General features: G+C 37.1%; 1 protein-coding gene across 2 annotated transcripts in view; it reads right to left on the bottom strand.

The window, feature by feature from the left end:
* The window catches only part of ppp3ca (protein phosphatase 3, catalytic subunit, alpha isozyme), a 59,716-nt gene that overhangs the window by 4,454 nt on the left and 38,252 nt on the right, over positions 1-17,010 (bottom strand). The window contains exons 5-13 of one of the 2 annotated variants that reach the window (XM_058758438.1): positions 15,826-15,971; positions 15,555-15,694; positions 9,287-9,364; positions 9,001-9,095; positions 8,400-8,525; positions 4,798-4,875; positions 4,040-4,124; positions 2,314-2,411; positions 1,767-1,814 (exon numbers count right to left, since the gene is read on the bottom strand). In XM_058758438.1, the coding sequence (XP_058614421.1) occupies positions 1,767-1,814; positions 2,314-2,411; positions 4,040-4,124; positions 4,798-4,875; positions 8,400-8,525; positions 9,001-9,095; positions 9,287-9,364; positions 15,555-15,694; positions 15,826-15,971 (894 nt within the window). The remainder of the gene's footprint in view (positions 1-1,766; positions 1,815-2,313; positions 2,412-4,039; positions 4,125-4,797; positions 4,876-8,399; positions 8,526-9,000; positions 9,096-9,286; positions 9,365-15,554; positions 15,695-15,825; positions 15,972-17,010) is intronic. The other variant, XM_058758439.1, reaches the window with a different exon arrangement.

Genomic DNA, 17,010 nt, shown 5'->3' on the forward strand with positions numbered 1-17,010 from the left:
TTTGAAATTAACAAATAGACATAAGTTAAAAGTACTATTTAGTATAGTTTTTAATCCAATTACTAATATTATTATAAACAATATTATAATATAATTATACATAGTAAATTTTACTATTTAAAATATAGTAAATAATTTATTTACTAACATTTCAATAAAATAATTCTTTAAGAACTCATTACTAAGCACAACTTTTAAAGTCATTGGTCAGTTGCACTTCCTAATCCATTTGCCAACTGCTTTTTTATATTCATTTTTATCCAATTGGAAAATGCCAATGAACCTCAAACTGAATTTTACACACCACACCAGCCTTAGAGGTTCCTCTGAAATGAAAAGCTTTAAGCCATTTCAGAGAAAACATATAAATATCAAGATAACAAAAGACTGGAAATTTGGAGATCACCCCACCCTACCTGGTATTTGAACTATTTTACTGATTTTTGTATATAGAGGAAGTAGAAACCAGTGTCCAAACCCCTTGAGTCCATCCAGTGTGTATCACTGAGGTGAGCTGGTCTCAGAAAGCGAGAGGTTGTAGAAGAGGAACACACTCTGGTTGGCTGAGAGTTCCTTATCGGGATTAATCACATGCTATGCCCACACTAGAACCATGAGGGCCAGAGGAAAAGCAGCGCCCGACAGAACATATCCAAAAATCATGCCTCCAGTTTAGATGCTACCTCAAACCATCATGCAAGTAATAAAAGGCATGTTCCCTTAATGTCACCACTCCAAAAGGGCACGGCAAATATCCGATTAAATTACAGTTGCTGAAAAAACCCACTGAAAACTCTTGACTAAAACTATTTTTCGGTACAAATAGCATCTTGTGATGCCTTAGTTACATAATGGCTGTGTCTACAACCTAAAAAACATTGCACTAGCAGGCAATACATCAAAGTAGGAAGGGATCAAGGCAAATCTGAGTATGAGTGTACTAAAATGCCTTCATCTGGTTGCTTTCTGAAGCCAGCATACAATAGATGTATCCTTTAATGCCTTCCTGCATGTAATTTGAGGATTGGCTTTAAATTTGTATATATTGTTGAAATTACAAACATTAAATTATTCATGTATATGTACACTACCATCCAAATGTTTGCCAATTTAATGAATTGTTGCTGAATAAAAGTATTAATTTAAAAAAATATTACTGACCCCAAACTTCTGAACAATAGTGTCAAATTTCACATTTAAATTTATATATATATATATATATATATATATATTCAAGTAAAAATCAGAAATGTTGAGCCCAGCATTGAATGTATGCTTGGTTATCTCTAAAGCTCAATTGAATTTGGTCATTTGATCATTTGATGTGATGTTTTGGTGCCTAAATCCACTTGTGTTGTCTGTTTAGTCATTGACTGACCGGATAATAAGGCAGGTGACTTGTGTTTCAGACACAGCCACAGTGTTAACTAATAAGCAATCCAGACTATGACAGATTACTTGAGAATGATTTGACATCAAACTGTTCCCAGACATGTGCAGTGCCCCTTCGTAGTGATCGGTGGCTTTCTGGTAATGTTGCTGTTTTCTATTGTAGTTTGTTAGTCGGTTAGAGCAGTCAACTTCAGAATGTGGTGACCCTGGTGGAGAATCCAGCATACGATGATATATGTGTTTTAAAATGTGGTCCCAACTGGTAGGTCTCATGTTGAACAAGAAACAAACCAGATACCAAACCATCTACCATTTTCCAAAATTCATCTACCATCGTATGTTGGATTATACCCAGATACATGTCCTGGAATTACCTTCTCCGTCTTCTTCCGTCTCGATGGCTTCAATGGCTTCAATGGTTGCTGGAGGGAGAGGAGGGGAGTGTGTTACACCTGAACAAGCCATGCAATAGCAGTAATGCACAGGCAGCAGTTGTGCACAAGCAGCGGCGGGCGCCGGGACGCATGCACGCCAACCAGACTATGGACCACAGACTCAGACAATCCCCTCAACCATTCGCACTTTGCAAGAGGCTTCTCCTGCTTTCCACGCTTCCTGTGCTCTAGACAAACTACGGGCCTCTCAGGAACTCATTCTCACCCCAGTTTACCATTGACGGGTAAACCGACCCACTAATGTGTCCATGCTTTGGGGGAACTAAAGGAGCAGCACCCCAAAGCTTGGAGTTGTCAGAGGATACAGAAAGAGACAGATGGAGAGACAGACGGAAGGGACAGAGACAGATATAACAGAGACAGAAGAGGAAGAAATAAAAAGAAGCAAGAGAGAGAGGGGGAGGAGGAGACAGAGGGAGACAAGAACCAAGAGAGGAACATGGCCAGTACTGGATCGTGTGCTCACCACTCTGTAGAGTCTGCTTGCCTCCAGAAAGCACCCCGCTGGGGAGCATCCCAGTAGGGGTCAAACCTTTCAGGGTCAACACATTCTCACTCTCCTCTCTGCAAAGACAGCATAGGGTCATCAAAAATAATAAAATACACATTACTGATATCACACTAAAATTCAAAAGTTTGCAGTCGGTACATTTTTTGGATGTTTTTGAAAAAAGTCTCTTATGCTTACCAAGGCTGCATTTTTTTTTTTTTTTTCAAAAATACAGTAAAATTGTAATATTGTGAAATATTATTGCAATTTAAAATAACTGTTTTCTATTTAAACATTTTTTAAATGTAATATACTGCTGCGATGCAAAGCTGAATTTTCAGCACCATTACTCTAGTCCTTAGTGTCACATGATCCTTCAGAAATCAATCTAATATGTTCATTTGGTGCTTAGGAAACATTTCTTATGATTATCAGTGTTGAAAACAGTTGTGGAAACCATGAAATTTTTTTTCATGATTCTTTGATGAACAGAAAGTTCAAAAGTACAGCATTTATTTGAAATAAAATCTTTATAAAAGATGAATGAATGAATTAAAAAAAAAAAAAAGCTTAATGACTCCAAACTTTTGCATGGTAGTGTACATATGAAAATGTCTTGAGTTAAGCAAACTTTATATTTAGTACATTAAAAAAAGTAACATTTACTGAAATTTACATTATTAGAGATTCATTCTGCATTCCAAAGGCTGGACAAAAAACATGATATAAATTGTGATTTTTTTTATTCAGAAATAATAAATATACGTGCTCATATTTGATTTTAGTACATTGGCAATTTAAAGGTATAGTTCACCCAAAAATGACAATTCTCTCATTAATTACTCAACCTCATGTTGTTTCAGCTTTGTTTATCTTCGGAACACAAATTAAGATATTTTGGATGAAATCCAAGAGCTTTCTGACTCTGCATAGACAGCAACAGAACTGACACGTTCAAGGCCCAGAAAGGCAGTAAGGACATCGTTAAAATAGTCCATGTGACATCAGCAGTTCAACCATAATTTTATGCAAGAATACTTTTTGTGCACAAAAAAGAAAACAAAAATAACAATTTTATTCAACAATTTCTCCTCTTCCGTGTCAGTCTTCAGTGCATGTTCAGGAGAGCACTCTTGTGAACGCGTGTCAACTGTATTCTTGTAGGTTCATAAATTAACGTTGAACCACTGATGTCACATGGACTATTTTAACGATGGTCACAAAGCTATCAGATTTCATCAAAAAATATCTTAATTTGTCTTCTGAAGATGAACGAAGGTCTTATGGCTTATTATGACAGAATTTTCATTTTTGGGTGAACTATCCCTTTAATTAATGTTTTCTAACATTGTAATAATCTAACTTTTACCGATTTTCTCACATAGTATAAATTACTATATATAGCAAACCCCCCCCCCTCTCTCAAAGATACTCTCCACATAAAACTTGCAATTTTATATTACAACCACAGATGTCCATAGACAGCCCAGAATTCCATGCTATACCTTTAAAATACCATCTGTACCTTTAAAATAGTTTCTTGCATCCAAGTTTTGTGTTGCACTGAATATCAGCCATATCTTGCTTTAAGAAGCCTCTCCTCTATCTATCTATCTATCTGATAAGCAAAAGTGGTCTCATAAGCATGTGACCCAGCTGACCGCAGACTGAATGACTCAGCTGGAGGAAGCCCCATTTGTACCTGAGCACGGAGAACATCTTGGCCATCTTCCCAATGGCACGGATCTTGTTCCTAATCACCTCTTTCCGAGCAGCTGCTGCATTGGCTGTGGGCGGAAAGAAAAAATCAAGCAGTCTTAGTCAGTCTCAGTATAACCAGAGGCTAAAACCCCCCAGAAACTTTTATTTTCTTACAGAAGTTATGTGTATTGTGTTGGCGGCAGTTTTGGGAGTAACTAACCTAAAGAAGCGACACTACTAACTATTTTTTCCAAGTTCAAGCTACTTTTTCACTCACATTGTTACACTGTATAACAATGTTTAGTGTGAATTAGATTCTTTCACACAAAACCCTCATTGTTTTTTGAGTCAGAGAAATACTTCTTCTGTTAAATTAAGCGATATTGCTAAAGAATAATTACAGATTGTAGTAGTAGTTTACATTTCTTTAAATTACAAGTAGCTTGTAGCTTGAAAAACTTTGGTTTTAAACTAGTCTCCCCAATACTGGTACAGTAGTTACATTAGCGGCTAGCAAAGTCAAGTACTAAGATGAAACTTAAGGGCTATTACAAGCACAGTATCACAAGAGTGCTACTTAATAGGAAATATACTGAAAGAACTATGAGTCATAAATCAGGATGTACCTGACGTCAAAGAAAAGGCCCTTTCTGTCGAGAAATCATAATCATGTTTCATGCTGGGGAACTCATAAATTACTTTCATCTTCTACATGCAATATAAAGGACATTGTGGAGCAAACGAGTGAAGATGTCTCACCGTCAAAGATCTCGTCTCCATCATTCATCAGCTCATCATCGGAACAGATGCTCAACACATTTACCAGCATCTCCGTGACTGCAGGCAAAACAACGACATTCAATCACAACATATCAAAACAACATTCAGTTGAAAGTATTGGATGTTATTGAAAGCTTTTTTGTCATTTCTGTTTTATCTTAAGGAAAAATATTGAAGATTGTCAAGTTTTGGGTTAAGATTTTTACATTAAAGGATTAGTTCACCCAAAAATGAAAATTTTGTTGTTAATTACTCACCCTCATGTCGTTCCAAACCTGTAAGACCTTTTTCGTCTTCGGAACACAAATGAAGATATTTTTGATGAAATCTGAGAGCTTTCTGACTCTAGACAGCAATGTAACTATCACGTTCGAGGCCCAGAAAGGTAGTAAGGACATCGTTAAAATAGTGCATGTGACACCAGTGGTTCAACCGTAATTTTATAATGCTACGAGAATACATTTTGTACACAAAGAAAACAAAAATAACGACTTTATTCAACAATTTCTTCTCTTCCACAACAGACTTCAACGCACGTTCACGGAAACAAGCCACAGCGCATCCGGGTTCCACGTCAGAATGCTGGCTCCTGCGTCAGCAGCATCGCACGCATGCGTTGTGGAACTCTCGTGAATATGTGTCGAAGTCTGACATGGAAGAAAGGAATTGTTGAATAAAGTTGTTATTTCTGTTTTCTTTGTGCACAAAAAGTATTCTCATAGCTTCATAACATTACAGTTGAACCACTGATGTCACATGGACTATTTTAACGATTTCCTTACTACCTTTCTGGGTCTTGAAGGTGTCAGTTGCGTTGCTGTCTCGTCTATGCAGGGTCAGAAAGCTCTCGGATTTCATCAAAAATATCTTCATTTATGTTCCAAAGATGAACGAAGGTCTTGTGAGTTTGGAACGATATAAGGGTGATAATTAGCAACAGAATTTTCATTTCTGGGTGAACTATCCCTTTAAAATGATAAAATGTGACACTATTTTAAATAAATTGTTCTTTTGAACTTTCTAATCATCAAAGAAAAAAAATAAAAATAAAAATAAATAAAAATAAATATATATATATATATATATATATATATATATATATATATATATAATTGCTGTCAAAATTAGCATATTAACGCATGTGGTTGATTTTTTCTAGTTTAACGTCATTAAAGATAGATAACGCCGTTAACACAGGGGCAGGGCTAGGGTTGGCCTCCCCACTCACAACTGCTGCTTCTGTCTCTCTTTTTTTTGGACAAAAATTAAATTTATTTAGACGTGCAGAACGTCTTTATGACCACATCAAACAGGAGACTTTTCAGACACGCACTCCACTTTGCCTCAGCGCCAGGCGCGAGTCCAAACGAACAGGTGACGGGGAGCTTCAGTACAACATCAGTGAACTGATGTCAAATGAGATGTTGTCAGGCCATATGTCAGTAAAAACTAATTTTCCTCTCTTGTCTGCTGTTATACTGTGCTTGTAACACATGCTCTTCAATTGCACGCACAAATATAATTTCATATTAAAGCACAATTATATATAAAAGGTTGTGAGAAAACACAATGCAGATTCGCGTTACGTTTAGCAGCGGCAGCTCTTAAAGAAATAGCAGGCAACAAATCTAATAACTCAGCCGCTGTGATGTCTGTTAATCAAAGAACAGAGCAAATCACTAACTTTTGTAGCTTTAAAGATTCAAATTCGAATTCAGTGTTTGATAACTTTATTCAATTTCTGTGTATTTCCTACTTGCTGAAGGGCATAGGTATGACATTTATAATAATGGGTTTACGTGAAGATTGTTTTAGTTAATTTAAAAGTTGTTATTTTTTAAAGTCTAATAAATGTTAAAATTGATAGCTCTCATTTGTAATGTTGAATGGCTATAATCAATGGTCAATTTCATAGAGATCAGTATTGGTATCAATGATACTCGCCTTCAGTCACAAAAACGATGGCATTGAATATATATATATATATATACAGGTGCATCTCAATAAATTAGAATGTCGTGGAAAAGTTCATTTTTTTCAGTAATTCAACTCAAATTGTGAATCTTGTGTTTTAAATAAATTCAATGCACACAGACTGAAGTAGTTGAAGTCTTTGGTTCTTTTAATTGTGATGATTTTGGCTAACATTTAACAAAAACCCACCAATTCACTCAATCTCAACAAATTAGAATACTTCATAAGACCAATAAAAAAAACATTTTTAGTGAATTGTTGGCCTTCTGGAAAGTATATTCATTTACTGTATATGTACTCAATACTTGGTATGGGCTCCTTTTGCTTTAATTACTGCCTCAGTTCAGCGTGGCATGGAGGTGGTCAGTTTGTGGCACTGCTGAGGTGGAATGGAAGCCGAGGTTTCTTTGACAGTGGCCTTCAGCTCATCTGCATTTTTTGATCTCTTGTTTCTCATTTTCCTCTTGACAATACCCCATAGATTCTCTCTGGGGTTCAGGTCTGGTGAGTTTGCTGGCCAGTCAAGCACACCAACACCATGGTCATTTAACCAACTTTTGTTGCTTTTGGCAGTGTGGGCAGGTGCCAAATCCTGCTAGAAAATGAAATGCTGGTCAGCAGAAGGAAGCATGAAGTGCTCCAAAATTTCTTGGTAAACGGGTGCAGTGACTTTGGTTTTCAAAAAACACAATGGACCAACACCAGCAGATGACATTGCACCCCAAATCATCACAGACTGTGGAAACTTAACACTGGACTTCAAGCATCTTGGGCTATGAGCTTCTCCACCCTTCCTCCAGACTCTAGGACCTTGGTTTCCAAATGAAATACAAAACTTGCTCTCATCTGAAAAGAGGACTTTGGACCACTGGGCAACAGTCCAGTTCTTCTTCTCCTTAGCCCAGGTAAGACGCCTCTGACGTTGTCTGTAGCTCAGGAGTGGCTTAACAAGAGGAATACGACAACTGTAGCCAAATTCCTTGACACGTCTGTGTGTGGTGGCTCTTGATGCCTTGACCCCAGCCTCAGTCCATTCCTTGTGAAGTTCACCCAAATTCTTGAATCGATTTTGCTTGACAATCCTCATAAGGCTGCGGTTCTCTCGGTTGGTTTTGCATCTTTTTCTTCCACACTTTTTCCGTCCATTCAACTTTCTGTTAACATGCTTGGATACAGCACTCTGTGAACAGCCAGCTTCTTTAGCAATGAATGTTTGTGGCTTACCCTCCTTGTGAAGGGTGTCAATGATTGTCTTCTGGACAACTGTCAGATCAGCAGTCTTCCCCATGATTGTGTAGCCTAGTGAACCAAACTGAGAGACCATTTTAAAGACTCAGGAAACATTTGCAGGTGTTTTGAGTTGATTAGCTGATTGGCATGTCACCATATTCTAATTTGTTGAGATAGTGAATTGGTGTTTTTTTGTTAAATGTGAGCCAAAATCATCACAATTAAAAGAACCAAAGACTTAAACTACTTCAGTCTGTGTGCACTGAATTTATTTAATACACGAGTTCCACAATTTGAGTTGAATTACTGAAATAAATGAACTTTTCCACGACATTCTAATTTATTGAGATGCACCTGTTTATATGAAATATAGGTACCTTTCTCCCCCACAAATGGCAGCGACCAGGTGAAGACATCCATGAAATTTGGCAGCCAGTAAGGATGAGGGGAGCAGTTAAACTGCCGGATGTTCATTACATTGTTCTCATACTTCAGGACGGCAGCTGAGGAAGTGAATAATAAGAAAAAGTGAGCCTCCAGCTTATGACAATTTGCGAATCAATAATATGAGAAATAATCTCAAGAGAGCATGGCTTCCTGAGCCGCTGGGTTTGTTTCCTAATCGACTATTTCAAGTGGAATCGTCGTCTACATTTTTGGCTGAAACAGTGTGTACACACAATGATATGACAAAACCCAAGCTAAATGAGCTTTATAAGGAAGAATATGTCAATCAAACATGGTATTAATGCATCTGGATATACAGTATATCAATTTTGTATGTGGCTGAACATTAATTTTCACAAAAAGCCTCCACTAGATGGTACTGCTGAGAGGTTGACCCTGTTCCATCAGCGGATGATAAGACCACATGGATGGAGTCACTCAAGCTGATGGTCCTACCCACGCTCTCATCCAGCTCTCTGTTCCCATCACAATGCTCCATTTTTCTCGCACATAAGGAAAAACACGACTCACCTTTATTGTTGTAAACATCAAGGTAGTTTGGTGCAGAGAAGATGGTAATTAGGGAAGGGAAGCCAGTGGTCTGACTCTTCCTGTACATCCGGTACCTTTTAGAAAAGAGAGGGAGAGAAGACAAAAACACTTTAATTTACTTTTTATAGACAAAATGTGCAGAAAACTGTGTGTGTATTAAAAAAGTGTACCCTTAAAATTACACATTAGTACCTTATCTACAACTAAAGGGAGCATATTAATACACAAAAATTGAAATACAGAGCGAAAGACAGGTAATACATACCCTGCATCTTGTGCTTCGTGTGCTCGAATGATTGATAACAAGTTATTATTCTGTAGGAAGTCACATACAGCTGGATAACTGCAACACAGAGATTGAGAGAAGGAAAGGAGAATGAGAGAGAAAATGAGAGCCAACATTCGGAAACTGTAGGTGGACGTGTCTCATTAATGTTGTATTGTTTTTTCAATGCTTTCCACTGTCAGCCAACCAAAACATTCATGTGTGAATGGAGCACGGGTGCAGTTCAACATGTGTCCAGCAGGGGCAGCGTGGGCCTCAACTGTTGTTGTGCAGCACTATCAGATATCCTGAGAAAGAAATCCTGTTTTTTTTTGTTTTTGTTTTTTTACATATTTGCAATTCTGAGTTCATATATGTATATTCATATACATTTTCACTCACAATCTCAGCAGACCCAACATGATTTGTGTTTCAATTGAATTAAAGTATTAATTAATAAATAATTCATCTCACAATGCTGTATCAATATTCTCATGCCAAGAAGTTTTGTTATATTTTGAAGATTGGCCACTATTCAGAGCAACTCAGTTATTTCGGTAACACCGTTTCCATTTGTTAACATTAGTTATTAAATACTTTAACAAATGTTTTGCTCCTCATTAGTTAATTCTAGTTAATACATTAACTAATGTTAACTAATAGGACCATATTGTGTCAAGTTGCCATTGTTTCTTTTCAACCAAAATTTTAAAACAGAATCAGAATAAAATTGCTGTATACTAAAATAATAATAATTAAAAAAAAAAAAACCTGCAATATCATATAGAGTAAATTAGTGCTGGTCCACTTTTTCAGTCCTGTTGATTCCGGAAGTATTTTTACTTCTGAAACCATTGGGTTTTCCTACAGGGATTGTAAAAAAAAAAAATTCTTCGTTAAAGTGTTATAAGCCATCAACCAAGCCAAACAGCTACGAGGTGAATCATAACATTACAAACTTTGATTTAAAGCAAGAAAACATTTGAAAATCAGACAAAAAGACAAAATATAGCTGTGTACTTAACAGCTTTGGTGAGGGAAAAAAGTACAATCCCATAAAGCACTGCAAATGACATAATATAATTAAAAACAATGGAGAGTTATGAAACTAAAACATTTATATTGGTTTATTATACATATGGAAACAATATATTTTAGGTTTATTGCAAAATATATAAATATTTAATATTTACAGCCTAGCAACTGCCGACTCAATTACGTTATAACTTCATGGTAGTTGGTGTTCCCTGCAGAGGCAGAGCTCTTTTGGTGCAATTTGCTCACCACTACTCTCTGATGAGTGGAATTTTCTGTACAGAATCATGGGTAGTGTAGTTTTTCATGACAAATTCAACTGTTAAACAGAATGAATTTAAAAATAAGCTTTAAAAATAATGCAAACAAATGGCTTCAACAAAAACATATACCTTCAATTAACAACCTCAGAACTCACAGAAGGTCTGTGTTTTTAGGCTTATCAGCCAGAATTTAAGTCACTAAAATTGAATTATTTACTTCCGGAACCTGACTGTTGCACTCTGCCGCAATCAAAAAACTGATTTACTATATTATCCTTTGATTTCCACCCATATTCCAAACCTGTAACATTTTCTTTATTCTGTGGAACAGACAAGGAGATGTTAGGCAGAATGTTCATGCTGCTCTTTTCCATACAATGAAAATGAATGGAGATGGATGCTGTCAAGCTTCACTGTGAGAAAACGCTAACATATGTTTGCCTACAACCCAGAGAATGTGTAAAGGAGGGTGTGAGCTTCTCTCGATCTTTCTCTCTCTCGTGTCATCGGCTAATGAGGGGGCACTGCTGCTTTACCGCTGCTCTCTACCAATCACTTCTTCCTCTGCATCTCTCTTTCTCTCTTGCTATCACTCGCTCCAGTTTGGGAAGAGGAAACGGGTCGTCATGGCAACACCACACTGCAGAGCCCTTGGGGATTGTGGGATAGATCGCGAAGCTGAGTTGCCGCTGCTGGCCGCAGTGTAAGCCCTTCACTCACTCCTTCCATCTCACTTTTTCTGCTGACTACAGTACGATGCAAGAGGCTGAAAGGGCATCCCCCCATCTCCTCTTCTGACAGCTTCACCATAGTCTCACATGACCAGACGTTTGATCAGCATAAAATCTGGTCCACTTCCAACTTAATCTGACAAAGAAGCATCCACTTAGACAAATACATAATATTTTTACATATTAGAAACCACGGCGGAAAATATCTGAATTGAGAGAAGTACATATTATTTGCAGACATAATTTAAAGGAATGTTGTTTGTTGCAAATTCATCTCAGTTGACAGCTCTTGTGTTGAAGAACCACCAAAAATTATCATCAAACTCATCAAAAAAAATTAAATGAAATAAAAAATTTGAGTTACAGTAATGCATTTGCTGGCGAATATTCACAAGTGAAATCTAGTCAATTCAATAGGAATCCAAATGATCTTAAATTTTGTGTGAGAATTTCTCTAAGCAGATTTCACAAAGGGTTCAAATTAGTCACGTGGATTCACTGTGTTAATCAGCAGAAAGCTAATTAAAAGTGCCTTTTGTGTGAGCTGTGATTTATACATCGCTACACAAACAGTAAAAACAGTAGACAATGGGGCACTAAATTTTGCAGAAATTTCCTAATGTGAATATGAAGTGAATAGAGCAAATCAGTAAAATTTATAATGCTCAATGTTTTAATAAAGTAAAGCTACAAGACATAAACAACATGCATGTTAACACACTCTTATGCCGAGTTCACACTGCACGATTTTAGCCCGATTTTTCACTCGCCGACAGGTTTTGATAAATCGCCGACAAATGCCCGACATCGGAGGCAAATCGGAGCTCGTTCACGCGAGTGACAATCGCGCAGTGTGAATTATCAAAGACGCGATCTGAGAGAATCGCCGACACGTCGCCGACGCCTGTGAAATATTTGACATGCTAAATATCTGGAGCTGTCGGCGATTCACAATCACGCTGTGTGCAATGATTTCTGACTGAAAACTACATCAGGATGACCTTCAGCCATTGAGAGACAAAGATACAGGGCAGAGGGAAGTTCAGTGAGGAGTTATAGACCATATCAGTATTTTAATATGTACAATTATATCATACAGAAACGAGCACAAACGCTTGACCAGCCGCAACATCAGCATAACAGTTACTGCAAATTATTATTTACCACTCTTTGCAGAACACAATCCCTGCATCTCCCTCCTGCATAATCTGTCTTTCTTTTTGCAGCTGGAAATCAGCGCACAGACAATTTGCTGGCTATATTTTTTAATACTTCCAGTCTCGCTCGAGAACAACCTGCTGATGCACGCAGGTTCTCGCGTTATTTTCTTATCACTTCTCGCGTGTGTTTTGTTGTGAAACGTAGTTTGCGGATCAGACAGCGTTGTCGGCGATTCTTCCTATTGTGAAATCGTGCAATGTGAAAGCCCCTGTCGCCGATCCATCGTGCAATGTGAACACAGCAGCGACTGAATGCTACCCCAGATAGTCACGCAGTGTGAAAACAACAGCGATCCGACGAGTTTGAAAATCGTGCAGTGTGAACTCGGCATTAGTATGAAAAAATCACCTACTAACCTTTTCTGTGTAAAGTTATATCCATTTTAACTTTGTTGCAATGCCAATGCTACACCTAAACTCCTAAAACAACTGTAAAAATGCAGTGAACGACTTTCAACTCAAAATAAGTTTTAAGAGAAGAATTAATGTAAGTTGTTTTATGAAATGATAAGCTTCACATTTATGTGATGATTTAAATTACTTTTTCATTTTTGCTTTTTTATAGGAAAATTATTTTTTGTGGTAATTGTCTCTTCGCAGGGAGTTTGATTGACAGGCGTGCTGACCAATCATAATGCCGAATCTGCCATTTTGTCTGATAAACAAACGAGACAGTCGGTGGACTTGAACTTGAAAAATTGTGTTTTTATGTCTTTCTGCGGTTGAAACAAGGTACTTTCTGATGTACATTCATGTTTATTTTGTGCTATAACTAGTAAAGAGGAAGATATGATCGCTTCACATGCCGCTTAAACTGAGACGCTGCAGTGATCTGTCACGACACATGAATTTCTTAAAAAAATTACAAAGTTTTAAAGCTAAGACTTTGTTTCATATCTAAAGTAACCTGCTCTGTCTTGTCTGTCTGCGAGTTGTCAGGTTTCTGCGTAAGAACATGATGTGTGGCGTGAGAGCGGAATGGCTTGTCGGACATAGCAACAGTAACTGGAGAGCGTCTTTATACTAATTGCTTCTTCTATTCTCTAAATGTCTTCATTTGTGCAAATGCTCTATGGGAAAACCATATACATGGAGTCTGCAAGTGTATAAAGGCAATCACGTAAAACAAACAGAGTGAATGGACTGAAAGAGGAGTGATTAAACACTAACATGGCGATTCAGGGAGGTGGGCAGCTCGAGGAACACTGACAACACAGATTAAAACAAATGGCTTCTGTGCGCCTTGCATAACAGAGATATGTGTGGGTATGTATCTGTCTAAGTAGAGTATGCAGCGCCGTGTGTATGTGTGATGAATTCAGTCGAGTGTGTCCTGTAACATGGCTGCCTCTGGTATTATGTGTATAACACAGAGACACACTAATGAATATAGGGCTCCAAACCACTGGCTCAAATCTGCAGTTTACACCAGACCAGACACTAAACACTAGATAGATAGATAGATACTGTTTGGTTTCAGAAGACTACATGCTAATGCTAATGCTAAAACACAAACACTGAAATGCTGAAAAAAAAAAACCCCAGACCATTCTTCACTCTCACTCAGAAACAAACACTCATTCTCACATACACCAGTGCACTGCCGTTCCGTCAGATTTTCAGCAGAGTGTGTGAAATATTAAGAGGCTGTTGCTCTATGCAGTCAGAGCAGAGGACCGAAAACAACATCAACCCTAAGCACCTGAAGAGACCCAACAACCCCCCACCGACCCAGCTGTCCTCACACATACATACACACACATATATTCGCCCACATATATGCACAATATGTTACACAACATCAGTGCACACACATATGCACATTCATGGCATCACGGCAGCGGAATTAACACATACATATAGAATCTCACAGAACTGTGCAATTACCATTTTTATTTTTTATTCTGTGGCAGTAATAAGATTCCATAGGTTTCAAATGCCTCATTTAAAACCCTCTGAAATCAATCCTCCAAATTAAAATCCTAATATCATAATTGTCTATAGCTGGTTAAAAGAGTGAACAAAAAATTTATATATAAACATATTTTAAAAAATATTTTGAAACAAATACAAAAATATCTGCCACCATTCAAAAGTTTGGGGGCAATAAGATTTTTTTTCAAAGAAATGAATACATTTATTTAGCAAGGATATGTTAAATTGATCAAAAGTGACAGAAAAGACATTTATAATGTTGCAAAAGGTTTATATTTTAAATAAATGCTGTTCGTCTTTAAAAAAAGGTATCATTGTTTCAAATTGCACAACCATTTTCAACACTGATAATAGTAAGAAATGTTTCTTGAGCAGCAAATCAGTATATTAGAATGATTTCTGAAGGATCATATGACACTAAGGGCCAGGTTTGCACCATCGCAAACCGTCTTCTGGCGTTAATATAGTACTGTCAGGATTTACTAAAGACACGCCGTGAAGAATTAGTGTTGAAAAGGCGTGGATACATTTGTTTTTGCACTTGAATATTAGTAGGAGTTTCCCTTTCAGATGCGAAATTAAGAATATTAAAATGAATCACGCAACACAATTCACTTTTGTGCTCGTCAAATTACTGGTATTTGTGCCATTATTTAACTCCCTAAAAAACCATGTCTTAAACTATTTTGCGCTTGAAATGGCTGCATTTGTTGCTAGGAGGAGGCACCGCAGAGAACAGAGAGCGCGTGGTAGAAGGGAGAAGATTTTTTCCACACATTTTAATTTATTTGGAATGCCAGAACAACACATTATCTGAATCTGAACATATCCTTACACTAATTTGCGCTGCGCTTGGTAGATTGCATAACAGACATGTTTAAAAACATTTAAAAAATCTTACTGACCCTAAACATTTCCTTTTACATTTTTGTTGTTTCATGAATGGTTTTACTATTTACATTATGCTGATTATCCCATTATAGGCTATTTAATGGCAGATTATTTTGACAACTTTTAGTACGATAGCATATTCCCACTCAGACACATCAAAACACACACCCTTAAACACACAAAAATCACCCACCTGTAGAAGTATGAGCATCCTCTGACTGTGTTGTGGCTAAAGTACTCTTGGCTCTTTTCATTGCCGAAATCCTCCAAGGGATCAGACCAAAGCAAATCACACATAGGCCCGAATGCTGGGGGCTCCTTAAACCGGTCCAACTAGGCCACAGAGACACAAATATAATACAGAATACAGAAATACACACACATATACTGCTTTCTTGTGGCCATGCATGAAATCTTTCTCCTCCCACACACAGCGCTGCTGTTCACGCATGGCTTGGCAGTACCTTCTTTATGTCGTCTAAGGTCTGTACTTCTGGGGACAGGCCACCGTGGACGCACAGGAACTGCTGGTTCATGAGAGCTGCCAAGGGCAGACAGTCAAACGCGCCCATACAGGCATCGTAAACCTGCTCTGAATACTTGATTTTACCTGATAAGACAGTGAAGGAGAAAAACAGCAAGTGAGTACAAAGGAAAATAAGTCGTTTTGGTCACATTTTAGTTTGACTCTCACCCTCACCCTCATGTCGTTCCAAACCTGCATGAGTTTCTTAGCATTCTTCAAAATATTTTATTTTATGATTGGAACGACATGAGGATGCGATGACAAAATGTTCATTTTTGACTATTAACTACAACTTTTGTCTCAATAAACTCCTAATTTGCTGCTTATTAATAGTTAGCAAGGTAGTTGTTAAGTTTAGGTATGGATTAAGGGATCTAAAATATGATCATGAAGAATAAAACATTAATATGCGCTTTATAAGTCCTAATAAACAGCCAATGTGCTAGTAATATACATGCTAATAAGCAACTAGTTAATTGTGAGAATTGGACCCTAAAGTGTTACCATCATTTTTATGTTAAATACATTCTCTTATCAAGCCAGTATCTGTTTCTCTGTTTTGCAAAGACATTTTAATGCTAGCATAACAAAATGAGAAGCAACGGATATGCATTACATGCATTCAGTAATTTTCATTCTTTCTGTGTGAATTTTCATTCTTGCCAAAGAGCATGATGGGAAATGTAGTTCAGTATCCTCATAAACCCACTGAATGAGAAGCATTTTTTACTTAATCACTCTTCTATTCTATAAAAACTAAATACCATTAACAATTCATAGTTACTTTTAAAGATAAACATCAAATTAGCTTCTGCTAAGATTCTTTAATTGACACATCATTAAAACAATATAAATGCAACATTGTTGTGGTGTTCATGTGCATTCTTTATAATTATATTATAAAGCCACTTTTAATGTTAGTCAAGCTTTCAAAACAGGCTGTATTTGCTACTACTGTACCTTTAAGACAAGGAAAGATAAGATGTTACGAATATTATTGGTTATTTTCAGCATGATGGCGTAGTTTACACTGTCGTTATCAATTCTGGTTATATTCTAATAAAGTACAAATTCTGACATAGGCATGACTGAGACTGCATTGTTATCATTAAAGCACGTTTAC

This window comes from Onychostoma macrolepis, chromosome 21 (genome assembly GCF_012432095.1).
Source record: "Onychostoma macrolepis isolate SWU-2019 chromosome 21, ASM1243209v1, whole genome shotgun sequence".
NCBI lineage: Eukaryota > Metazoa > Chordata > Actinopteri > Cypriniformes > Cyprinidae > Onychostoma > Onychostoma macrolepis.